The sequence below is a fragment of the Cebus imitator genome, unplaced genomic scaffold, assembly GCF_001604975.1.
Source record: "Cebus imitator isolate Cc_AM_T3 unplaced genomic scaffold, Cebus_imitator-1.0 Scaffold0, whole genome shotgun sequence".
NCBI lineage: Eukaryota > Metazoa > Chordata > Mammalia > Primates > Cebidae > Cebus > Cebus imitator.
This window is the reverse complement of record NW_016107315.1, coordinates 19,064,701-19,091,243: the sequence shown is the minus strand read 5'-3', so window position 1 is coordinate 19,091,243 and position 26,543 is coordinate 19,064,701. Positions and strand designations below refer to the sequence as shown.

The following is a 26,543-nucleotide window of genomic DNA, read 5'->3' as shown; positions in this document are numbered from 1 at the left end:
TCCTTCCATTAGTTCAGTTCCTGCCACATGACTGGCATAGGGCATAACTTACTGAACTTGGTGAAAGGAGCCCCACAGCCCAGATCCTATGACTTTGCCTCACCTGAGTCACCAGGATGTCAGTCTCTGAGGGTGAGAGGGCATTCCCCTGAGTCCCTCCCTCCAGCCTTATTCCAGGTTGCCAGCCTCCTGCCTTCCACACCTTCAGTATGATGGTAGCCCACCACGTTTGGGAGTGACGAGCATAGGGATGGGGGGTTCCTGAAAGCCACCCCCAAACAGCAGTTCTCAAGCTGTTTTCCATGGCTGCAGCTTCAGCAGACCTCCTCACTTGCCCTTCCCACTGCAGGCTGCTGGGACAGTGACAAGTCAGGCTGGAGAGAAGGGACTGGATGCTGCAGCTCCCTAGCTGTGACCTCTGCCTGTTCTTTCCTACCTGAGAAAACCTTTGTGAAAAACACATGAGAGTGATAACATTGACCTTAGGTTCACACAAATGTGTTATAAAGTTATTCTGGGAAAAGGAGGGCCTACTGCCATGCAACAGAACTCTATGGGATTCATTATTTCTATTTCACCAAGTAAAAGTGGACCAAGTACTCTGCCATCTATTCTCCCAAAGGCCAAAAGACAAGGACATAACTGAGGTAAAATCATGAAACACTTGGTATTTGGGATTCCCAGGAGCCACACTAACCACACTAACCAGAGGGTTGGTCTTCAGTCAGCACTGGCCACTCTCAGAGGTCACTTGTTCAGGGAGGGGAGTGAACCAGGGCCTACAGCTGATGCTCTTGCATAGGAAGGGAAAGACCTGGCAGTGGGCTCAGCTGCAAGAGCGAACTCTTAAAGGTCAACTGCCACCACGGATGAGATTTTGCTTGTGTGCTGGAGTGGGCAGGAGATCAAGAACAGTTTCTTCTAGATGGCCTTTGAAGTCAGGGGCTCCAGTCCAGAACAGATTGGCTTCTCTCAGATGGGTGAGCAGCTAAAAAGTTAGCTGAACTTTGATTCACTGAGATAGAGTAAGAGCTCAACCTCTACAACCCAGAGTAACCTAATGACAGATATATATTCAGAGGCTTTTGTAGATCCTGAGAAGGAGCTCCACTAAATGTTATGGGGATGCTCACCTTGTATCTTTCCCCCATCCGCAGGCCTCCTTCTCTTGGGGATTTTCTGGGAGTCTCCAAGTATTTTTCCAGATTCCAAACTCTTAAACGTAAGTGGTTTTCTTCTCGGAGAATGCCTGTAGGGGCTGGCCCAGGAGTATTAGAGGAGAACCTGTTCCTAGACCAAACCCAGAGTCAGGCACAATCACCAAGATTTAGAATGCCAAGTCAGTTCTACCAGTCCCACTCTGCTTTTCCAAAGGCCTTTTCTTGAGTCCTCTCATATCTTTCGATCTTAGGAAGACAAACCCGCACCTTCTTAACTCTTCCCACAGCAAGTGATTGAAAGAGGGCATCAAGGTCAGAGAATGGCCCTGAACCCAAAGGGGCACAATCCTTAAATGTTGTAATAATGACATTATTAAACCCGCTGTGCTGCTTCCCCTCCTGGGCCTCACCTAGTGATACTGTTACAACCTCTGCTTTTTCTCCCTGCCTCTACCTTCCTGACCTTTCTTTCTTGACAGGGCTTTTCTCTCTAATTAAGATATACTTTTCCCACTGAATCCAGGGTGCAGCAAAGGTCAGATTAAAGACAGTGTTTGTCTCATCTGCTCAACTACAGCCAGAGGGGAAGACTTCTAACTCACAAATTGTTCCTATTATCATAAATAACAAGTTCTACCCTAGGTCAAGAAAACCATTTAAGTGTCAAAACCATTTACTATTTGGACAGCCGAGTTTCGTACATTTAAAACAGCTGCCTGGACACACAGAGAAAGCCTGGACAGCAGTGGTTTGCATTGCTTCTAAATGAAGTCACTGAAGTGTTGGAGGCAGTCAGCTCCAAGGCAGAGGGGCAGCCAGACATGAGAGAGAGAGCCCCTGGAGCCTGAGATTGGTCACTGCCTAGAGTTTCAGGGCAGACTTACAGAGAGTAGCAGAAATTCACATGTTCATTGAGTACACATGGACATACAAAAAAGGAACAATAGACACCAGGCCTACTTGAGGGTAGAGGGTGGGAGGAGGGTGAGGATCAAAAAACTGCTTATCTGGTACTATGCTCATTACCTGGCTGACAAAATAATCTGTACAGCAAACCCTGGCAACATACAATTTACCCGTGTAACAAACCTGCACACATATACTCAAAACATCTAAAAAAAAAAAAAAAGAAATAAAGAAAGACGAAAGAAAGAAAGAAAATAACATATTCAATTTCTAACTATTAGAAAGAAAAAAATTCTCAGACTAGGTATTTAGGTTAGAAAAATGGTTATGGAGGCAGAGAAAAGGGAGCCACACAATATAGTTTGGGAATTCAGCACATGTTGGTAAAAGTGATGGCTGATGATTTTTATAGCAAAGTGTCATTTCAGAAACTTAGATTTCTTCTAAAAAGTTTTCACTGATAATTTAAGAGAAGAAAAAAAGAAGAAACATTACATTGGCATGAAGAATACATAAAACTCAGGGTTGACATGCTAAGCCTAACCTTAGTTTCTTGAGAAGTGCTAAGGTAGATATGGCCTAACAACCAAGGCCCTGGAGGCAGGGCCTGAGGCTTCTGAGACTGCGTTTAAAAAGTACAAAAAATGTAGAAAGTGTTAAAAAATAAAATTTATTTTCATTTTTTTGCGTGTGTGGTTCCTGCAGCAGCCAACTTTATTGCCTAGGGGTGAATTGGGTTTGTTTCAGAAGGAAAGTAAAAAGTCAGGAGCAATATTCAGACTGACATTCAAAAATCAGATTATGCAGAAACAGTGCAGAAGCCAGATAATTGTTTTGGGACAGGGTGGGGAGAAAGAACCTGCCAGATCTCTTTAGCTATTCATTTAGAAAGTCAAAAACTAAAACTGGGTAACTCAGAGAAAATTTCTTCAAATTATAGCATGGATGCCTCATAAGACTATGAGGTTCAGGTCTACTCTATCACAGAAAGAAAACATGTACAATTCACAGAAAGAAAAAAGAAAACGTCCTCTGCTTTTCTAGCCCTAGGAGAAAGGGCTGGTTGGGGGTGGGCAGGATGGAAGAACCGGAGAAGAAATATTTCATTTGCACATGTGGGCTCTAGGAGTGGGATTGACAGCTTGGCAGAGTGAAATCTTGCCCTACTCCCTGACTGAGTCTTTAGGAGGAGATCCCCTCATACTGTCCTGTGCCAACCTGGGACAGAGTCTTCTCATAGTAGCCACAGTGGCAAAGCCACTCTAAGGATAGCTTTCCTGAGCCACCCTTGTTTGCATGTGGAGTGGACACTAAGTTGAAAGTCAGTGGGCCTACCATGGGGCTTGCTGTGGTATACCAATGTGACCCAACTCACAGAACAGGGTGGGATACGCAGGAGGGGCAGGAGGAGAAACTGCTAAGCCAACAGGCTGAATGAAAGTCCCAGCCAGCGAGAGCTAAGAAGATGTCCATTCAGCAAAGCGAAAATCACCCATGCTTCCATGTTACCAAGGCAAAAATAGAAAAATAATAATAGCTGCAGGCTCACTAGAGTGACAGCACCATGTATGCGATGTGGTCCGGATGTAGCGAGTCAGCGTGGGACAAACTTGTGGGTTCCTTGGCTACTAAAGGTGAAGTCCCAAAAAGTGTTCTTTCTGAGTTAATGACTGAAGACAGAGGCTAATACTGGTCACATATTTTGCTAACAGACGTGCTTTGTCAGGCCTTCTTGGCATGGTGATTTTTTCGAAATTGTGTCACATCACATATCAGAAGAATTCACATAAATATCCAGATTTGTGGTATTTTTTAATCATCAGAAGATTTGCCGGCTGGCTGTGGTGGCTCATGCCTGTAATCCCAGCACTTTGGGAGGTTGAGTGGGTGGATCACTTGAGGTCAGGAGTTCGCAACCAGCCTGGCCAACAGGGTGAAACCCTGTCTCTACTAAAAATACAAAAATCAGCTGAATGTGGTGGCACGCATTTGTAATCCTAGCTACTCAGGAGGCTGAGGTAAGAGAATTGCTTGAACCCAGGAGGCAGACATTGCAGTGAGCCAAGATCTCACCACTACACTCCCGCCTGGGCAACAGAGCAAGACTCTATCTCAAAAAAACAGGAAAGAAAGAAAGATGTGCCAATCCTGAGCCTGAAATCCTACACGGCCACAGTTAGCCAGAGCTCGATAGCTACTGCCCTTTGAGACAGTTAAGCATCACCCAGTTTCGTACAGCCTCCCCTGTTCCATGTTTTCTCCCAGGTATAACCAAGTTAAGTAATTCACACTCTTCCTGGCATTTGAGCTTAGAGACCCAGAACTAAGAGATGGTATTAAACATGTATAGCAGAAAGGAGCACAGTGAGAGCAAAAGATACAGGGTGAGTTTTCCAGGCAAACTTCCCAGCTTCAAATTCTAATTCTTCAATTGATAGCTGTGAGGCCTTTGTGCCCCCATTTCTTCATCTATAAAACAGAAAGAATAATAGTATATTAGGACTGGGATAAGGATTAAATAAGATGACACCTCTTGAGAGCTTGGCCCAGAGGCAGGAACATCAGAAATCCCCATAGATGTTAGCTGTACTTACTAATGGCATCCCTTCCCTACACACATCTACACACACGCAGTCTGAATACGTGTATTCGGTTACTCTCCTTTTCCCTGCTGTGAAGAACTGACACTCACCACACCTTGGTAACAGTGCCCAGCCACTGTTCAAATCTTCCTCCTCAGGCATTGGCCCTATATCCCCAGAAAATCTTAAGTTTTCAGCATTGTGTGTCAAGAACCAAAGGCAGACACTGTCCCCTAATGTTTGCCTCAGGGTTTTAGCTGAAACCTTAAAAAAACAAAAAAACCTACTGAAACAACCAGCATTCCAGATCCAAGACTCAACACAGCCCTTCACGTGTAGCCCTTCCTTCTTTTTCTAGGTGAGAACTACCTCCTTCAACAAAAGGCTACATCTGGAGTTGCAAGTTTATAAGTTATCTTAGAGACCCCACTCTTCCCTAACACTTTCTGACAGGTTTGAGGGCTTGATGAAACAGGTCAGTATCTATCTAAGTGCACAAAGGTGACTCTGATTACATACAGTCTTGTAAGCAGGTCACTTCTGGAATGTCAGTGACTTTCCTCTTACAAAGTATGAACCTCCATTTCATCACACCATTTGGCTGGCAATTTTGTAATCAGTATGAGAACATTAATTAGGACTCTGTTGTTTTCAAATATTAGAAACAGGAATCAAACTAGCATAAACAAAAGGGATAACTTATTCTAAGCGACTCATGGTGTTTCATGGTACACAACTAGAAAAGTGGAGAGATAAACTTTAACACAAATACACAAACACCCCCTTTCTTCTCTGTGTCCTTTTGTGAATATATATATTCCCTTTCTCTGATTTTAGATGTCTTTCTCTGCCTCTTCATCTGCTTTTTAGAAAATGGCCATTATTGAGAGCTCGTTTGTATCTTCTCAGTTCATGAAAGCAGCCAGCCCACTCTGGAATCCAGTCCCATTCCAAATCCCTTGGCAAGGTCACTGAACAACTCAGCTTGAGTCAGTTGCCTTCTCTGGGCCCCAGCATTTTTCTATCCTTCCTTCCTCCTCTTCACCCCCAGAAATAAGAGAATTCTACTTACAGTCACTGCTATTTAGACAAGTACTGCAGGTGCTACTGCAGGCCACGGCTGTCTATGACACATCAGTGGATACTGAGGTGTCTCTTCTAGCTCTGCCCAATGTAACAGTGCTCCAATAGTGCCTCTGAGTCCTCAGACTTCCACACCTCATCTTCAGTCTATGGTGGAGATTCCTCTGTGCAAACTTCCTTAGGATGTGTTTCTTTTTGCCCAAGTATTTGTTCCCAGGACATTGTAAGATCATACTAGTCCAGGAGGAGTATGGAATCTTCACCTGTTCTCCATACCCGGAGGGAAAATCATGAAGACCTGAACTGCTTTTGAAAAAGCACTACCCAGCCGGGAGCGGTGGCTCACGCCTGTAATCCCAGCATTTTGGGAGGCCGAGGCAGGTGGATCACGAGGTCAAGAGATCGAGGCCATCCTGGTCAACATGGTGAAACCCCGTCTCTACTAAAACTACAAAAAATTAGCTGGGCATGGTGGCACGTGCCTGTAATCCCAGCTACTCAGGAGGCTGAGGCAGGGGAATTGCCTGAACCTAGGAGGCGGAGGTTGCGGTGAGCCGAGATGGCGCCATTGCACTCCAGCCTGGGTAACAAGAGTGAAACTCTGTCTCAAAAAAAAAAAAAGAAAAAGCACTACCCATCAGAAGCTGTTGGTGACTCACATGTATTGTCATTTGATACCTGATAGTACAGACTTTGGTAAAACTGTATCAAACATCACAGCCTGGTCTCAGCTACGAAAGGAAATCCATAGAACAATGTTTCCCAAAGTCTCTTGAACCACAAAGGTTGTTTTAAAAATGAAAATTCCTGTATCTAGAGTATTATTTCCAGAGTCTGTGGGTTGGTGCTTAAGATCACTGCAATTTGGATACTTTTACTAATGTTACTAGTGACCTCTCCAGCCATCCCAATCATATCTATGAAAATAGCACTCCCTTTCATAAATAAGTGGCATGCATTCATAAAAGAGGGGGAAAGGAGTGGACTTATAATTACAACTGTGTGTGACCCTGATATCTGATATGACTGCTACTCATCATACATTTTGTAATGGGCTAAAATACTGCAAACTGCTGATTCAAAATTTCCTGCATTGGACCCTGATCATCTTGGTTGCTTAGATTATGTCTTATTCCTCTTTCCATTCCTAACAACACACAGAGCACGTGACACAGGACTGAAGTATTTATTGAATAAATTAATAAACTTTACAGAGGCTCACCTACAGGTGTAAAGCATGAAGCTGAGATGTGCTGCAATCTTGTAGTATGACATTCTATCCCATAAAAACGACTTGATGTTAGTAGCTGACTGCTTAATAATAATTGAAGAAAGTTTTAATAATATGGAGAATATCATGGACTTGAAAAGTACATTTTTGAATGATTTTAAAATTAAAAAAGAAAAGCCTTCATATACGAAAAACATTCAAATAAAATATCTAAGCATTCATATAAAACAATGGGGTTAGAAAGCAATAAAGAAAAAATCCATACAACAGAAACTAGCAACAAAGTTGTAACCATTGTTTCTAGATCTTCTAAGCCTTCTTCTAAAAAAATCTGTGCTGTGTACAGTTCTTGGTATCTAAACAGCCATATCGCACACTACATGAGCCCATGACCCTTTATAACTTTATAAAATGGAATTCTACAGTATGGAAGATTAGGACAAGAAACAAAAATAGAGCAAAGTTTTTACAGTAGTCTGAATCTGATCAAGGAGATATTTTACACTTGAAGGAAAATCTCTTGGAACCATTGAAAACCACATTCAGAAATTAATTATGTTGCATTATTTCCCAACCAAATTACATTTCATATTTTTAAACGTTTAAGCTTCTATTTACATTTTTCATTGTAAAATAGCATATAGCTGTTGCAAATTTTAATTAATACAGAAATGTGAAAAGAAGTTGATGTTCTTGCCCACCCACCCTCAAATCACACACTTGCAAGATAACTAGTTTATAGTATGGTCAGACCACATTACCTCAGTTGAAGTTTTAGTTCCTGAGCCAACAACTGTGACAAGAATCCTCTTCCAGCAGAGGAGTGGGGACCCTCCAGCAGCCCTGGACTTTGAAACACTGTCTCTCCCGCCTCCTTCTGGACAATGCTTTGATTGAGGCCACTCTTGCTGGTTTATTTCAGCAGAGAAAAGGAGGCTCCGCCTGACTCAAGACTTTCATTCTTTCAGCAATATTTATTGATTCCACTTCTGGATTCCAGGCACTGTCCTAAGAGCTGGAAAAACAATGATAGATATGATGTGTGAGGTTCCTACTCTCATGAAATGTATATGCAAGTAAACAAGAAAAGGATTAAGTGTAACGTATGCTATGAACAAACCAAAGAGCATACTGGCAAGGAGAACTATGAAAGACAGCTGCAAAGAAATCACAGATGACACAAACAAACAGAAAAACATTCCAGGCTCATGGATTGATTGGAAGAATCCATATCATTAATATGGCCATACCGTCCAAAGTAATCTATAGGTCCAATGCTCTTCCTGCCAAACTACCAACATCATTTTTCACAGAAATAGAAAAAAACTACTCTAAAATCCAAATGGAACTGAAAAAGAGCCCAAATAGCCAAAGCAATTCTAATCAAAAAGAACAAAGGCAGAGGTATCACATTACCCAACTTAAAAAATGCTACAAGGCTGCAGTAAGCAAAGCAGCATGGGATTGTTACAAAAACAGACACCTAGACGAAGGGAACACAACAGAGAGCCCAGAAATAAAGCCACACAACACACCTACAGCCATCTGATCTTCAACAAAGTCAACAAAAACAAGCAATGGGGAAAGGACTACAACAAATTGTGCTGGGATAACTGGCTAGCCATATGCAGAAGAATGAAACTGGACCCCTACCTTTCACCATATACAAAAATTAATTCAAGATGGATCAGATTTAAATGTAAGACATCAAACTATAAGAATTCCAGGAGAAAGCCTAGAAAACATCATTATGAACATCATCCTTGGGAAAGAATTTATGACCAAGTCCTCAAGAGCAATTGCAACAAAAATAATTGACAAGTGGGAACTAATTAAACTAAAGAGCTCCCGCACAGCAAAATAAACTAGCAACAGAGTAAACAGCCAAACCACAGAAGAGGAAAAAGTGTTTGCAAACTATACATTCAAAAAAGGCCTAATATCCAAAATCTAGAGAACTTAAGCAAATCAACAGGCAAGAAACAAATAATCCCAATGGTCAAAGGACATAAACAGGCATTTCTCAAAAGCAGTCAACAAACTTATAAAGAATCTTTGGCACAACTAATGATCAGAGGATTGCAAGTCAAAATCACAATGAGATACCATCTTACACCAATCAGGATAGCCATTATTAAAAAGTCAAAAAATAACATATGCTGCTGGCAAGGCTGCAGAGAAAAAATGGAATGCTTATACATTGTTGATGGAAATGTAAATTAGGTCAACTTCTATGCAAAGCAGTTTGGAGATTTCTCAAAGAACTCAAAACACAGCTACCATTTGACCCAGCTGTCCCATTACTGAGTATATACCCAAAGGAAAAGAAATCATTCTGCCAAAAAGGTACATGCACTCATATGTTCATCACAGCACTATTCACAATAGCAAGGACATGGAATCAACTTAGATGCCCATCAATAGTGGATTGGATAAAGAAAAATTTGGTACATACACATCATGGAGTGCTACGCAGCCATAAAAAAGAATGAAAACATATCCTTTGTAGCAACACGGATATAGCTGGAGACCATCGTCCTAAGTTAATTAGTGCAGGAACAGAAAACCAAATATCGCATGTTCTCACTTATAATTGGGAGCTAAACATTGGAGACACATGGACACAAAAATGGGAACAGTAGATACTGGGAACTACTAGAAAGGGAAGGGGAAACGGGACGTGGGCTGAAAAAACTACCTATTGGGTAATATGCTCACTACCTGGGTGATGGGATTATTTGTACCCTAAACCACAGCATCACATATTATGCCCATGTAACAAACCTGCACAGGTACCCTCTCAATCTAAAATAAAAGTTGAGATTATTTTTAAAATATTTGTAGAATTAAGAATAAAAAACACTTATGTCAAGAAAAAAATGTTTAATGGTATATTGTGAAGTGACAATATATGAATATGAGATTGTAATAAGGAAAGTTTTTCTTTTCTTCACAGGAGGGTTACTGGATGCCAACAAAGGCATAATACTTGGATAGATTTTATCACTTTAGAAATGTTTGGGAGTAAAGAGGAATGATTTACTATGTTTCTCTACCTTTTAAAAGGATTATATCCTATCCCCTCACTACAAATATCTGGGTTCCCTCTATTATCCTAATTCATTCTAAAGATTACCAAATTTTCCTTCATTACTCCCTCTCTTTCATTTCAGGGCCTGCTGGCTAAATAAGGGGTTGGTAACTTGTCATCCTTGGATAGTCCTCATAGTAACTGAACATCTGGAAATATTTACAACATTGCTTTTATACTTGCAAAAATCCTCAAATAACAGTACACAAACCCATAAATCATTTAAAAAGAGATCAATAAATTGGATCATATCAAAATCAAGAACAGTGTTCATCAAATAATAAATTGAGATTGAAAAAGCAAGTCACAGAGTGGGAGGAGATATTTCTAAGCATATGACAATGCAAATACTAGAAAGGATACAGAGCAACAGGAGTTCTAGTAGGAGTATAAATAAACTTGTAGGAGTATAAATAAGAACAACCATATTTTGAAAATTATTTGCCATTAACTACAAAAAGTGAACATATACATATCCTATGGTCCAGCAATTCTAACTTTTAGACACATTCCCAATACCAATATATTCATATTTACACCAAAAGACATGTTCAAAAATATACATAGTCACTTTGTTCATAGTAGCCCCAATCTGAAAATAACCTAAATGTCTGTTAAAAGAAAAGTGAATATCATGTGTTTGACAACCATAATATGTATGAAATATAACATCAATAAATTCAACCAGCTATCATGGATAAACCTCACAAACATAATGCTGAGTAAGTGAAGAGATACACCAAAAACATAAGTTTATTTATAAATTTAAACAAATTTAATTTATATAAAGTTAAAACAGAGGCAAAATCAAACTTTATTATGTTAGCGGTCTGGATAGTAGTTACGTTTTGAGAGAAGAGACGTTTAATAAAGGGAAGGTAATGTGTGGCGGGGCACTGGTTCTGAGTGCTGGTAATGCTTCATGTCTTCAACTATTTTATACAGGCATGTTCATTTTGTTATAATCCATTTAATTTACACTTGTGAATGAATTCTATGAATTTGCAAATGTAATCTGTATTTTAAAATCATTGGAGTAATAATCCTTATAATATCATTTTAGGATCTTTTTAATGTCGATAAGTTCTGTAGTATCATCTACTTTTTTATCAGTCATATTGGTAATTTGGCCTTCTTTTTCTCTTGATCAGTCTTTCCAGGGTTTTAGCACTTTTATTACTCTTTTAAAAAATATCTTTTGTTATTTCGTTTGTTATTTTATTAATTTCTGCTTTCAAACTTACAACTTATAATCCTTCTACTTAGTTTGGGTTTACTTTGCTATTTTTTGCTAGTTTTCTGAAATGGTTGTTTAGATTATTCGTTTTAAACCTTTTCTTCTTATATTCATTTAAGGTTATAAATTTGCCTGTAAGAATCTTACATTTTACAAGTTTTAATATGTTGTATTGTCATTACGAATTAGTTAAAAATGTTTCCTGTTTTCACCGTGATTTCTCTTTATCCCATGTATTCCTTAGAAGTATTTCACATATTTTACATTTTCAAACATATGGAGATTTTCTAGTTACCTTTGTTATTAATAGTTTAATTGCCCTCCGGTCTGAGAACACATGTCTATGTGATCTAATGTCTTTCATGTACTGGAAAGGACTTGGACATTATTATCTAAGCTGTCTCTGCTTCAGGGAGCATCCCAAGCACAGTACCACTTTGGTTTTTGTGCTCGCAAAGGTTCTGCCCTGATGGTCTTGGATGAGATCCAGAAGAATTCTCTGTATTACCAGGCAGAGATTCTTGTTCTCTTCCCTTACTTTCTCCTACACATACAAACTCTCTCTGTCTCTCTGTTCTGAGCCACCTAGAGCTGGGGATGAAGTGACACAAGCACCCTTGTGGCCACTGCCACTAGGACTGAGCTGAATCAGACCTGAAGTTACCACAGCAGAGTCTCGTCCAAGGCCTGCTGTAGCCACTCGGTGCTACAGCCTATGTTTGCTCAAGGCCGTGGACCTTTACAATCAGCAGGTGGCAAAACCAGCCAGGCCTGTGTTCTTCCCTTCAGGGTAGCAAGTTCCCCCAGGCCACACATGGGTACAGAGGTGCCATCCAAAATCCAGGGACTCAAATCAAAAAACCTTAGAAGTCTACCTGGTATTCTATTGCCCTGTAGCTGACCTGGCACTCAAACCACAAGATGCAGTACTTCCCACTCTTCCCTACCCTTTCCAAAAGCAGAGGAGCCGTATCCCATGGCCACCAACACTACAGGCCCACAGTGAGTACTGCCAGACTACCACCCATGTTCCCTTAAGGTCCAAGAGCTCTTCAGTCAGCTCGTGGTGAATGCTGCCTGGCCTGGGACTCGCCCTTTAAGGCCCTGGGCTTCCCTCTGGCCCAAGAAAGGGCCAGCAATGCCATCATGAGTCAAGTCCTGGAGTCAGGGACCCCCAAGAATCTACTTGACGCTCTAACCACCTGTGGCTGAGCTGGTACCTAAGGTGAAAGACTAAGTCCCCTTTACTTTTTCTTCTGCTTTTCTCTAGTGGAAGGAGTCTCATGCTGGGAATTTTTACTAGCTTGAGTTATATGGAAATTCTAAAATGAAAATAGGTCAAATTTTGTCTTCAGGTAGGATACATAATAACACCAACCACTGAAGTACCAAAGATTTCTGTTAATTCTTTGAATTGTTAACTTTTTTTTCTTTTACAGAATGCTCTCACAGAAATGTCAGCACCATTTTTGTTGATTTAATGACTAAATAATAATATCAAATGTTGGTTGAGTGTTACTCTATGCCAAGAAATTTCATGCATTATCTCAATTCATCTTCATAATAATCTTATGATGTAGTTACTATTATCATTCTCATTTCTCATGTAAGGAAAATAGGCTTAGAAAGATTTCTCAAGCAGCCCCAGGGGAATCTGACAAGATGGCCAAACAGAAACAGCTCTGGTCTGCAGCTCCCAGCAAGACCAACACAGAAGGTGGGTGATTTCAGCATTTCCAACTGGGGTACCCAGCTCATCTCATTGGGCCTGGTTAGGTAGTGGGTGCAGCCCATGGAGGGTGGGTAGAAGCAGGGTGGGGCATAACTTCACCCACGAAGTGCACGGTGCAAGAAGCCAGGGGACCTCCCTCCCACAGCCAAGGAATGCCATGAGGGACTGTGCTACCCAGCCTGGATACTATGCTTTTCCCACAGTTTTTGCATTCTGCAGATCAGGAGGTTCCCTTGTGTGCCTACACCACCAGGGCCCTGGGTATCAAGCACAAAACTGGGTGGCTGTTTGGGCAGACACCAAGCTAGCTGCAGGAGTCTTTTTCGTACCCCAGTGGTGCCTGGAACCCCAGTGAGATAGATCCATTCACTCCTCTGGAAAGGGGGCTGAAGCCAGGGAGCCAAGTGGTCTCACTCAGTGGATCCCACTCCCATGCAGCCGAGCAAGCTAAGAGCCACTGGCTTGAAATTCTCACTGCCAGGACAGCAGTCTGAAGTCAACCTGGGACAGTCAATCTTGGTGTGGGGAGGAGCGTCTGCTATTACTGAAGCTCTAGTGGGCGGTTTTCCCGAGTGCTGAGAAGGCTGGGAGAGTCCGACTGGATGGAATTCACCACAGTGGGGCAAAGAAGCTGTAGCCAGACTGTTTCTCTAGATTTCTTCTCACTGGACAGGGCATCTCTGAAAGAAAGGAAGCAGCCCCAGTCAGGAACTGACAGACAAAACTTCTACCTCCTTGGGACAGAGCACCTGGGGGAAGGGGCGGCAGTCGGCCAGCTTCAGTGAGCTTAATCTTTCCTGCCTGTGATCTGAAGAGAGCAGCTGCTCCTGACAAGGATTCTCATAGCACAGCGTTCAAGCTCTGCTAAAAGACAGACTGACCCCTCAAGTGAGTCCCTGATCCCCATGCCTCCTGACTGGGAGAAAGCTCCCAACAGGGTTCAACAGCCACCTCATACAGGAGAGCTCTGGCTGGCATCAGGCTGGTGCTCCTATGGGACAAAACTTCTAAAGGAAGGAGCAGGCAGAAATCTTTGCTGTTCCTGTTCGGCAGCCTCCATTGGTAATACCCAGGTAAACAGGGTCTGGAGTGGACCTCCAGCAAGCTACAGCAGACCTGCAGAAGAGGGGCCTGTTAGAAGGAAAACTAACAAACAGAAAGGAACAACATCAACATCAAGGACCCCCACATAAAAACCCCATCCAAAGGTAATCAGCTTCACAGATCAAAGGTAGATAAATACAAAAAGATGAGGAAACACCAGTGCAAAAACGCTGAAAATTCCAAAAACCAGAATGCCTCTTCTCTTCCAAATGATCACAACTCCTCTCCAGCAAGGGCACAAAACTGGACAGAGAATGAGATTGACAAACTAACAGAAGTAGGCTTCAGAAGGTGGGTAAAAACAAACTCCTCTGAGCTAAAAGAGCATGTTCTAACCCAATGTAAGAAAGCTAAGAACATTGATAAAAGATTATAGGAACTGCTACCTAGAATAACCAGTTTAGAGAAGAACATAAATGACCCGACGGAGCTGAAAAACACAGCACAAGAACTTCATGAAGCATATAAAAGTATCAATAGCCGAATCAATCAAGATTGATCAAGATCAATCGATCTCTAAAAGCACATCAGGGATTGAAGATCAAAGTAGTGAAATAAAGTGTGAAGACAAGATTAGAGAAAAAAGGGTGAAAAGGAATGAACAAAGCCTCCAAGAAATATGGGACTATGTGCAAAGATCAAAAGTACGATTGATTGGTGTACCTGAAAGTGATGGGGAGAATAGAACCAAGTTGGAAAACACACTTCAGGATATATGAAGTCAGGTAGCGTGATGCCTACAGCTTTGTTCTTTTTGCTTAGGAGTGTCTTGGCTATGTGGACTCTTTTTTGGTTCCATATGAAATTTAAAGTAGTTTTTTCTAATTCTACAAAGAAACTCCATGGTAGCTTGGTGGAAATAGCATTGAATCTACAAATTATTTTGGGCAGTATGGCCATTCCCAGGATAATGTTGACTCTAATCCTCCAGCAACTGGAAACTTACTACCCAAAGGCCTCCATTGTATCTTTTGATTAATTTATTATAAAATTCTCCCCAAAGTTGAGCTGAAGTCTCTGCTCCTATAATTTCCACTCATTAATTTATCAACTTTGATATTCAAGGAACCATCATTGGTCACAATATGAAACAGTAAGTGCTAGTCTAAGACACTAATTCATGACCTCACAGAACTTGGAATATAGTTTAAAGGACCACAAATACATCAAGCACAGCTAGCTGTAGAGGCTTAAATACAGGCATTCAAATTAAAATACCTGATCAGGTAAGGCTTCCTTGAAGAGGGAGTGGAAGAGCAGGACTTTGAAAGCTAGAGAGGAGTTAGCTAAACGAAGAAGGGAGTTGCGGAGGGTGCCAAGAAAACACAAAACATCAAAGTATAGATGTGTCAAACAACCCAACAGACTGTTAGAAAAGCAGGTGTTTGCTATGGCCCAAATGAAGGGGTAATAAGGAATGTAGGTGGGCAAGAAGGCCAGGCAGAGAAAGACATATCTTGCTGGAAGTGATTGCTTATGGGTAAACAGAAGGGCTGAAGGGGATGGTGCAATGATTGTGCCTCTGAGAGTATGTAGTGGGCTAAATAATGACCCCCGAGGATTTTTACATCTTAATTTCTTGATTTCTGAAACCTGTAAATGCTACCTTTTATGCAAAAAGGGCACTGAAGTTCTGATTAAAACAAGAATCTTGGGTTGGTGAGGTTATCTTGCATTATCCCAGTGGCCCTTAATGCAATCACAAATGTCCTTATAAGAAGGAAGCAGAGAAGATTTGATTACAGAAAAAAAAAAAACAAACAGGCAATGTGATGATGAAAGCAGAGATTGGAGCGATATGCTTTGAAGATGGAGGAACAGGTAATAAGCCAAGGAAAACAGGAGGCCACTAGAAGCTGAAAAAGTCAAGGAAACAGATTCTCTCTTCAGAGCCTACAGAAAGAATCAACTCTGCTGATAAGTAAAAACCACTAAATTTCTTATTTATTTATAGTAGCAATAGGAAATTAATACATAGTACTTAAGCCAAAGATTACAGAATTGAATTTCTCATTTACTATGGTGCAGTTCCATAAAATCAATAACAAAGGACTCCAGTGGTTGGGGAATATAGCAAAAAGCCCACTCATCTGCCTCAGTGATGACTTCTAGAAAGGATATCTCCTTTTATCCCAAATATAAGTTCGCTACACACTGTCATGGATTCAAATCCTGTGCTACTTGCTAGCCGTGTAGCCTTAAGTAAGTTACTGAACCATTCTGAGCTTATTATCTCATCTGTAAAAATGAGAGGATTATACATATTTCACAGGGTTTCCGTAAAATAAAGGATATGAAAGGAGGAAAGGCAGACAATCCATATTAGGATCCTAGAAAGTACCAAGTACGAAATACCCAAGAGGAAGGACATGGCTGAGGTAGAAACAAGGAAGATCTTAATGACTGTTATCTTGAAATGAAATCCAGACCCACTAGCTAAGGTAGATGTCAAAGGCTTCATCCAGCTGGTGCCACACACAGAGAAGAGCACCTGGGCAAGGAGGACAATGAGACAATGGCTATAACTGGAAGGAGGAGGGGGAAGGAGTGACCTTGAAGACGGCCATCGAAAGGGTTACATTTTACCAAGAAGATTGAGATGTTTAAGGGGCAAAAATCAAGAAATCTTCTTCTAGAAGTTTCTTTTAAATAAAACTGAAGGATATGGAATGATGTTAGAAATGGACTGTTTCCCTAAGGAGTAAAGAGCAAGGACATTATTTGGACGTATCTGAGAATGGTTGAGACATAGTTCTAGCTCTAATACTAGAAGAGCTAAAGCTAAGAAAATATCCAGAAAGTTATTCCCATGGGGCAGGGAAAGCAAAGAGAGGATGGAAACTCAGGGATGGAAATCTACTCCAACTTTAGCCAGAAGCATTCCCTGACAGTGCTCACCAGCCTGCACTTTCCACACTAGTACAGAAAGTTATTTCTGGATATTTTCTTAGCTTTAGCTCTTCTGGTATTAGAGGACTAGGGGAATTGTGGTATGGATGCTCAGGAGAAAAACAACCCTTGGCTGGGCATGGGTGGCTCATGCCTGTAATCCCAGCACTTTGGGAGGCCAAGGAGGGTGGATCACCTGAGGTCAAGAGTTTGAGATCAGCCTGACCAACATGGCGAAACCCCATCTCTACTAAAAATACAAAAATTAGCTGGGCATGGTGGCAGGCACCTCTAATGCCAGCTACTCAAGAGGCTAAGGCAGGAAAATCACTTGAATCTGGGGGGTGGAGGTTGCAGTGAGCCCAGATCACATCACTTCACTCCAGCCCGAACAAAAGAGCAAAGCTCCATCTCAAAAAAAAGAAAGAAAGAAAGAAAGAAAGAAAGAAAGAAAGAAAGAAAGAAAGAAAGAAAGAAAGAAAGAAAGAAAGAGAAAAAAGAAATTTGCCCAAGCCTTAAACTGGGGAAATTTTTTTCAGCATTGGAATAAGCTGTATCACTACACCTACATATTACATAAAACTCTGGAAACCTTTGAATTCTGAGATTCATATGTCATCCCATTTTATAAGTCATTGTCCTAATGATGAACACTATTTCACTTAGTAAGCATAAGACATTTCTAGGGAACCAGAAATCTGATAGTTTTACTGTATTAGGTCATTTTGCATTGCTATAAAGAAATGCCTGAGGCTAGTTAATTTTATAAAGAAAAGAGGTTTTATTTTGGCTGATGCTTCTGCAGGCTGTAATGAAACATAGCGCCAGCATTTACTTCTGGTGAAGCCGCAGACAGCTTACAATCATGGAAGGAGGCAAAGGGGGGACCAGCACATCACATGGCAAGAGAGGGAGCTGGAGAAATGGAGGGGAGATTCCAGGCTCTTTTAAACACCAGGCCTCACATGAACTCATAGAGTGAGAATGCACTTATCACCAGAAAGTCAACATCAAGCCACTCATGAGGGATCCTCCCCCATGACCCAAATGCTTCCTACCAGGCCCCACCTCTAATCACATTTCAACATGAGATTTGTAGGTGACAAACATCTAAACAATATCATTCTGTCTCTGGCCCCTCAAATTCATGTCCTTCTCACATTGTACAATACAATCATCTATTCCTAACAATTTCCTAAAGTCTTAATTTGTTCCAGCATCTCTCAAAAGTCTAAAGTCCAAAGTCTCATCTGATTCTCAAAGCAATTTCCTTCAACCTATGAGCTTATAAAATCAAACACAAGCTCCTTACTTCCAAGATACAATGGTGGTACAGGCATTGAGTAAACATTCCCATTCCAAAAGGGAAAAATAGCCAAAAGAAAGGAGTAAGAGGCTCATCCAAGTCTGAAATCCAGCAAGGCAGTCCTTAAATCTTAAAATTCCAGAATAATCTCCCTTGGCTCCATGTCCCACATCCTGGGCACACTGGTGTGAGAGGTGGGTTTCCAAGGCCTTGAGAATATCTGCCTCTGTGGTTTTGCAGGGTGCAGCCTCTGTGGTTATACTCACAGATCTCATAGATAGCTCCACTAGGCTGTTCCCCAGTGGAGACTCTTGTGGGGGCTTCAATGCCACATTTTCCCTTGGCACTGTCCTAATAGAGCCTCTCTGTGGGGGCTGTGACCTTAAAACAGGCTTCTTCTTGAGCACCAAGGCTTTTCCATACATCCTCCAAAATTGAGGTGAAAGCTGTCAAGCCTCTTTCACTCTTGCACACCTGCAGGCTTAGCACCATGTGGAAGCTGCCAAAGCTTATGGCTTGTACCCTTCAGAGCAATGACTCAAGTTGTACCTGAGCCCCTTTCAGCAGCACAGGGCAGAAGGACCCAGGGCCTGGCCCCTGAAAATATTCTTTCCTCCTAGGCCTCTGAGCTTGTGATGGGAGGGGCTACTTTGAAGATTTCTAAAATGCCTTCATGGCCTTTTCCCCATTGTCTTGGATATTATTAGCTATTATTATGTAATAATATATTATTGGATAATAGCTCTTAGCTCCCTTTTAGTCACGCAAATATATCTAGCAAGTAGTTCCTCCGCAGGCCACTTGAATTCCTCTGCTGAAAACATTCATTCCTTCTCTACCACATGGTTAGGCTGTGAATTTTTCAAATTTTTATGCTCTACTTTTCTTTTAAATGTAAGTTCCAACTTTAAGTTATTTCTTTCCTCCCATACATAATTGTGCTGCTAGAAGCAGCCATATCACATCTTGAATACTTTACTGTTTACAAATTTATTCTGCCAGATACCCTAGGTCATCTTCTCAAGTTCAATCTTCCACAAATTCCCAGGGCATGGACACAATGCACCCAAGCTCTTTGCAAAGGCATAGCAATGGTGACCTTTGCTCCGGTTCCAAATAGCTTCCTCATTTTCATCTGAGACCTCCTCAGCCTGGCCTTTGCTATCCATATTTCTATCAGCATTTTGGTCACAACCACTTAACAAGTCTCTAAGAAATTCCAACATTCCCCCAACTTCCCGTCTTCTAAGCCCTCCAAACTCTTCCATCCTCTGCCGATTACCCAGTTCCCAAGCTTCTTCAACATTTTCAGGTATCTTTATAGCAACACCCCACTTCTCATTATCAATTTTCTGTTAGTGCATTTTTGCATTGCTATAAAGAAATACTAGAGATTAGGTAATTTGTAAAGAAGAGAAATTTAATTGGCTCACAGTTCTGCAGGCTGTGCAGGAGGCATAGTGCTGGCATCTGCTCCTGGTGAGGGCCTCAGTGAGCTTGCAATCATGGTGGAAGGCAAAAAAGGAGTTGGTGTATAACATGGCAAGAATGGGAGCAAGAGAGACAAGGGAACAAGAGAGATGGGAAGGGAAAGTTCCACACTCTTTTAAGCAACAAGCTCTCACTTGAACTACCAAAGCAAGAACTCACTCATTACAATGAGGATGGCACCAAGCAATTCATGGGGGCTCTCCCCACATGACCCAAACAGCTCCCACCATGCCTTACCTCCAACATTGTGGCTTACATTTTAACATGAGATTTTGAGGGAGCAAACCTTCAAACCATATCAATCACACTCACATACATGCAGACACAGAGAAAAAGGGTGGGTAGAGACTGTAGTCCCAGCTACACTGGAGGTTGAAGCAGGAGGATTGCTTATACCCAGAAGTTTGAGGCTACAATGAGCCACTGCATTCGAGCCTGGGCTGTAACAGAGTAAGACCCTGTCTCTTAAAAAAAAAAAAAAGTGGGGAGAAGACAGACATGGGGCAGGGAAGGCAAAGAGAGGATGGAAACTCAGGGATGGAAATCTACTTCAACTTTAGCCAGAAGCATTCCCTGACAGTGCTCACCAGCCTGCACTTTCCACACTAGTACAGATTTCTGGCTCCTTAAGAGAAGGAGTAGGGAAAGGACAGTTCTGTCTCGTGCCTTTATCAGGGACTCCTCCCTCCTTTCTATTTACTGGCTGTGATCAAATATCTAAGCTTTATAAAGCAAGCTAGTGGTTGTCCTTTCCAATGCCTCACTCAGCACACCTTCTGTCACCGGAACAAGCATCCAATGAGGAAAATGAACACACTGCTCCTTGTGAGCTTATTTCTCCTCTACCTCCAAGAGGGTAAGTTTGAATAATGTGGGTGGAGGGATGCAACTTAGGGGCACTGCTCTCTAAATCTCTACTCTCCAAGTGTCACTCACATGCTGCAGCTCAGACCTGAAGACTCAGTACAATCTGAGTTTCAGGATGTCAGAGAGATCACATACAACACACTAATCCAGAAGAAAATGTACTGATTGCAGGGCAACAGGACAGCAATTTTCAGACTTCAAATTAATTGACTTTCATCCATACTTATCTCATTTTGGTCCCCTGCTCTCTTGATACACTTTTCTCCTTTATTCTCTCCTACAATCTAGTTTTTGTTTCCTCTGGTTACTTCTGTGTATTTTGTAGGATTTTCTATTCTACCTGATCTTTAAACACTGAGATACCTCAAGGCTTTATACTGCCCACTCAGACACTCCTTTATATTAACTTATTAACTTCTATGGCTTCAATTACAATCTATCTGCTGAAAATGCCCAATTTTATATCCTAGCCAGATTTCTATTCTGAGCTTCAGTCTTTCATCAACAAACATCTCCTACACTTAGAAGTCATCCTTGAAATCTCCCTCTCCCTTAACACTCACTAAAAAATAATGAATAATTACTATGCTTTCTACCTATTAAATGTACTTCAAATATGATTATATTTCTACCTTATATTTCTATTTTGCTACCTTTTGACACTTAGTATGAAATAATAAACCATAAAAGAATTATAAGAAAATGTGACATAATTTGTTTATAAGCTTAGAAATAAGAAAGGCCTAACTATGACTCAAAATCCAGAGTTCTTAAAAGAAAAACTGACAAATTTGACTCATGAAAATCAAAATATTCTTCATGACAAAAATGAAAAATGCAACTTACATCACAGACATGTAATGCTTCCTTTTAAAAAAATCAAAAAGGAAAAGGCCAACAACCTAAAAGAAAAATGGGCAAAGTATGTAGACAGTTCACATAAAAATGGCTATTAAACATATAAAAAGTGCTCAATCTCACTCATATTATGAAAAATGTAAATTAAAAGAACACTAAAATATCATTTTTCACCTATCAGATTGGCAACATCCAGAAGTTTGATAAAATATTCAAGTATTGAAGTTGTAGTGAGACAAGAATTTTCCAAGCATTGATAGCAAGAGAATAAATAGTTACATCTCCTCTGGAGGGCAATTTGGCAATATCTATTAAAATCACAAAAGAGTTTACTTTTTATCTAGCAATTCTGCTTATATGAAATTATCTTACAGATATACTCCCACACAAATGAAATATGTTCGGCATTATATATTGCAGCAAATAATATCAAAAAGTGCAGATAGCTTAAATTCTCATAAGTAAGGGACGGGTTAATTCAAGCACAGTATAGCTCTACAGGAGAATACTATACAATTAGTATACATCATTCAAAAAATCAAAGTGCAGAGTATGTATAGTATACTACCGATTATGAAAAGGAGGTAAAAAGATACATGTACATATTTATATTTGCTTGAATATAGTGAAAATCAATCTGAAAGATATAAAAGAAATGAATAAAACTGGTTTCCATTATTTGTCAGATGAAAACTGGATAACTAGCTGGCAAGAGTGGGAGGTCAACTTTGCACAGCATTCTTTTTATATTACTTACTATTTAGTCACATCAAAGTATTACCTATTTTTAAATAATGCTTTTTTTAAATGTTGAAGTTGAAAATACTCAGAGGTTAAAGATCAAAGAAACTATTATCTGAAGAGCATTATCAGTGCACTGTGCAGCTTGCTCCCAACTCCCGTGAGAGAGAGAACCCTCATGAGAGTTCCTTCAGGGAGAAATTGATAGTGTCCTCTGGTGTTTGGAAGGCACAGTGAACTTGAGGAACCTAAAGGTGAGAGGGAGCCTGTGGCTACAGCCCTGAAATGGTGGAACTGAGAAACAGCTGAGCTGCATTACATACAAGCAGGGAGGATGTGCATACACTCCTGTGGATCTGATCTGGGCCATGCTGTATCAAGCAAGTCAGGCTTGAGCTGTTTAAAGTTCTAGCCAGGAGGGCTGTCTGGAGGAACAAAGTATTTTAGCAAGAAGTGGGCCACTAGCTTCTTACAGCTGAGAGAAAATATAACCACCACCTGGGGGAAATATCCAGCCCATGCTACAGCAGCGGATTTGAATATTTTTGTGGGGGAAAGCCTGGAGAACCCACAAATGTTCCCCTGATTCTAGAAACTCAAGAAAATGAATTCTCCTGACTCAAGAAAATGAGTCAGCTTTTATTAAACACAAAGTCCAAGAGATTGGGTTTTAAGTAACTGCCATGGACAACAGATGATGGCATTAGAGCCAGTCCGATGAAATCTTTCCTGTCCTTTACCTGTCCCTCTCCCACTCACCAAATGAAATGGGTCAGAAACTATCACTCATAAGCCAGAGGTGAGTAGGAGGAAACCAAGACAGAGAAATAGAGAGAAAGTCAAAGCCACCCCCTCCTGCCCATTACAAACACCTAAGCAAGTCTGAGCTATGCATAGGTATGTGCGTGTGTGTGGATGTGCATGGGCATTCATAAAGGGAGAGCAGGTTGTTGGTAAGAAACATGGGCTTTTAATGAAATAGAGCTATTTTATTATCATTGCATGGGACTCAATGCATAAATTACTGAACCCAGATTATTCTTATGCCCAAAAGTGGCGGCAAGATTTCCTTTTCCTAAAAGTACATAGACAAGTTAGGAGCCTTGTCTGAAATTACCTGCAGGATTAGAAGAACTCGCTTTAGAAAAAGAACTCAAATGGGTAGTAGTGGGCAGAAGAATAAAACTGTTTTCTGTTTGCACATTTTAAGTCCCATGTTGACCTGACAGATAAATGTAAATGGGATTAGATCGCTTCCTTGCTTAAAATTTTTCAATAAATTCTCATTGCTCATGGATCAAAAACCATACTCATGTCTTTGGCCTAGGAGGGCTCAGGAAGTTGAATCTCTGCTTTCCTGCCCAGCCGTGTCTCATAGCACAACCCACTTCATTCTCTGTGACCCAGTTACACTAGCATTTTTGTTCCTCAATACACAAGCTTTTTTCACTGCTGTTCCCTCTGCCTGAAATGTTCTTCACTCTGCCCATACCACATCACCCACTTACCTGGCTGACTCTTATTTATCATCAGGCCTCACCTTACATCCCATTCCCATGGAAGCCTTGCTTGGCTCTCTAAAATACATTAGTTCTTCCCTCTTAAATGTTCTCATTACATGTTTAACTATTTCTTGATATTACAATACAACTATACCTAATTTCGGGGGGGTTGTTTAATGCCTATCTCCCCAGCATGTTGTAAACACTTGTTTATTTTTGCATTCTCAGCACCTAAAACAATGTCCAGAATGTGGAACATGCTCAAAACCCAGCAACTAATGTCATCCTTTCCCTCTAAATAAGAGGAAAAGAGGAGGGAGCCAGCTCAAGTCTTCAGCAAAAGTATTCTCCTACTTTTCCAGCACACAGTAATCTTCCTATTGCTATACTCTTAATCTGCATCACAGGATTCATCTGGTCGACTATACATTATCTTTGCTGTTGTTATTATTTCACATGTTAACTTGTCTTCAAATATAGATGGACCCTATTCAGGTCACAGAGACTGTGTGTTATCTTTTTTATCTACCTCCTGGCTTAACTTACAAAGCTACATTAATCAAGAATTCTACAAATAACAACTAATGGAGTGAGTGGACAGTATAGTCAACATGCAACCTCTTACTAATGCTGAAAACTCATTTTCCCATAATCCCGGTATTCCGCCTGAATATTCTATTCTCTCCACCCTGCAGTTACGGGTCTGAGGTGTAATACCTGCATGTACACAGAAGGATGGAAGTGTATGGCAGGCCAAGGCACTTGCATTGCAAAAGAAAATGAGTTATGTTCAACAACAGCCTATTTCAGGGGTAAGTGGGGCTCATGAAGACTCCAAAAATGCCTGCAAAGAACCACCGCTCTTGCTAGTGCCTGGGATAAAGGACTCAATATCTTTAAGCCCTGCTAGAAGGTAAAGCAAGGAATAAAAGAGGAGGCAAGAAGGGATAATTTCCAACTTTTGCACTGTGGGGTTTGACATCCAGAGCCAGATAGGGCGGTGATTGGGAAATGAACCCAGGCGCCAGGGAAAGAGACTCAGTGCTAAGTGCTGTTCCTCTTGGTGCTGAGTTTTAGTAAGTCACTATTAAGACAATCTCCTCCAGCACTTATAACAGGCTTCTTTATTTTGTAGGAGAAAAACATATGTATTCAACACATATGTGTAAGCATAAGTGCCGGGAAGAGGAGTCCTACAAAAAAGACCTATTGAGAGTGACACTGTGCTGTGACAAAAACTTCTGTAACGTCTTCTAATGGAGCTTATGAACTTGCAGAGGATCATCTGTTCAAGATTCAGAATCAAGACCAACCAACATGAACTGTTTTATTTCCTACACCAAATTCCATATTAGCCTAAGATCCCAGAGAGAGCTGCAGGGGTCGTGTCCTCATTGCAATGAAGGGGCTCCCCACACCAACCTCCACCATTAGATCCCTACAATCATGAGCATTGAAACAAAATCCTCCATGAGCTGTGCTTACTTTTTTGTCTTTTACTCCTGATTTCTGATTTATATCCCTATGGTAGGGTAAATAATGGACCCCCAAATATTTTTACATCCTAATCTCTGGAACCTGTGAAAGTTACCTTAAATGGCAAAAGGGACTTTGAAAATATGATTAAGGATCTTGAGAAGGGGAGGTTACCTTGCATTATCTGGGTGGTCTGAAGTGCTATCAAAATCTCCTTATAAGACGCAAGTAAAGGGAGATCTGACACAGAAGAAGAAAAGTTGTGACGATGGAAGCAGAGATTGGAGTGATGTGCTTTGCAGATGGAGGAATAGGCCATAAGCAAAAAACTACAGGAGGCCACTAGAAGCTGAAAAAGTCAAAGAAATAGATTCTCCCCTCAGAGCCTCCAGAAACCGGCCCTGATGCCACCTTGATTTAAGCCCTGTAAGACTCATTTTGGCCTCTAGAACTTTTAGGGGGTGTTATTTTCAGCTACTAAGTGTGTATTGTTTTAAGCCACTAAGTTTGCAATAATTTATTATAGCTGCAATGGGAAACAAATACAATCCAAAGAAACTAGGAATTCAAACCATTGGTAAGCCTGAGTACCCAGGGGTCAGTCTAGGTAACAACAGTATCCACCGCTCAGGGCTTATGGTGACCTGCAGAAAGACGGGAATGCAGAGCAAGTGCTGTGAATGAATGCGGAGATCAATTTATGGATTTTAAACTTCATGACATGCTTCAGATAACCCTTTAGGCGTATCTGTGATGTAAATGGTGCCCCACTATGTTCTGAAGCAAACAAACATGATGTCCTAATAACTCAATTTATCAGTTCCTCATTAGCTCGTGTACTCACTGAAATTCTTTTAGCAGTTAATGTCCCTGTATTAGTTTGTTTTCACACCACTGATAACCGGGCAATTTACAAAAGAAAGAGGTTTATTGGACTTACAGTTCCATGTGGCTGGGGAAGCCTTACAATCATGGCGGAAGGTGAAAGGCATATGTCACATGGTGGCAGACAAGAGAAGACAGCTTGTGCAGGAACATTCCCCCTAATAGTAGCCATCAGATCTTGTGAGACTTACTCACTATCATGAGAAAAGCACAGGAAAAACCTGCCCCTATGATTCAATTACCTCCCACTGGTTCTTCCCACAACACGTGGGAATTCAAGATGAAATTTGGGTGGGAACACAGCCAAATCATATCAGTCCCCTTCTTAAAACTCTCCTCTCTTAGCTCATATGATTGTACATTTGTAGTTCTCCTACCTCTCTGAAGAATCCTGAGTGAGGG

At 41.0% G+C, this 26,543-nt stretch overlaps 1 protein-coding gene across 1 annotated transcript; it reads left to right on the top strand.

The window, feature by feature from the left end:
- Positions 1–20,572: 20,572 nt before the first annotated feature.
- PATE4 (prostate and testis expressed 4) lies at positions 20,573–25,320 on the top strand. Its single transcript, XM_017533447.2, has 3 exons — positions 20,573–20,668; positions 24,476–24,592; positions 24,916–25,320. Exons 1-3 carry the CDS (start codon positions 20,611–20,613, stop codon positions 25,035–25,037), a joined length of 297 nt encoding a protein of 98 aa, XP_017388936.1. The 5' UTR covers positions 20,573–20,610; the 3' UTR covers positions 25,038–25,320.
- The last annotated feature ends 1,223 nt before the right edge of the window (positions 25,321–26,543 follow it).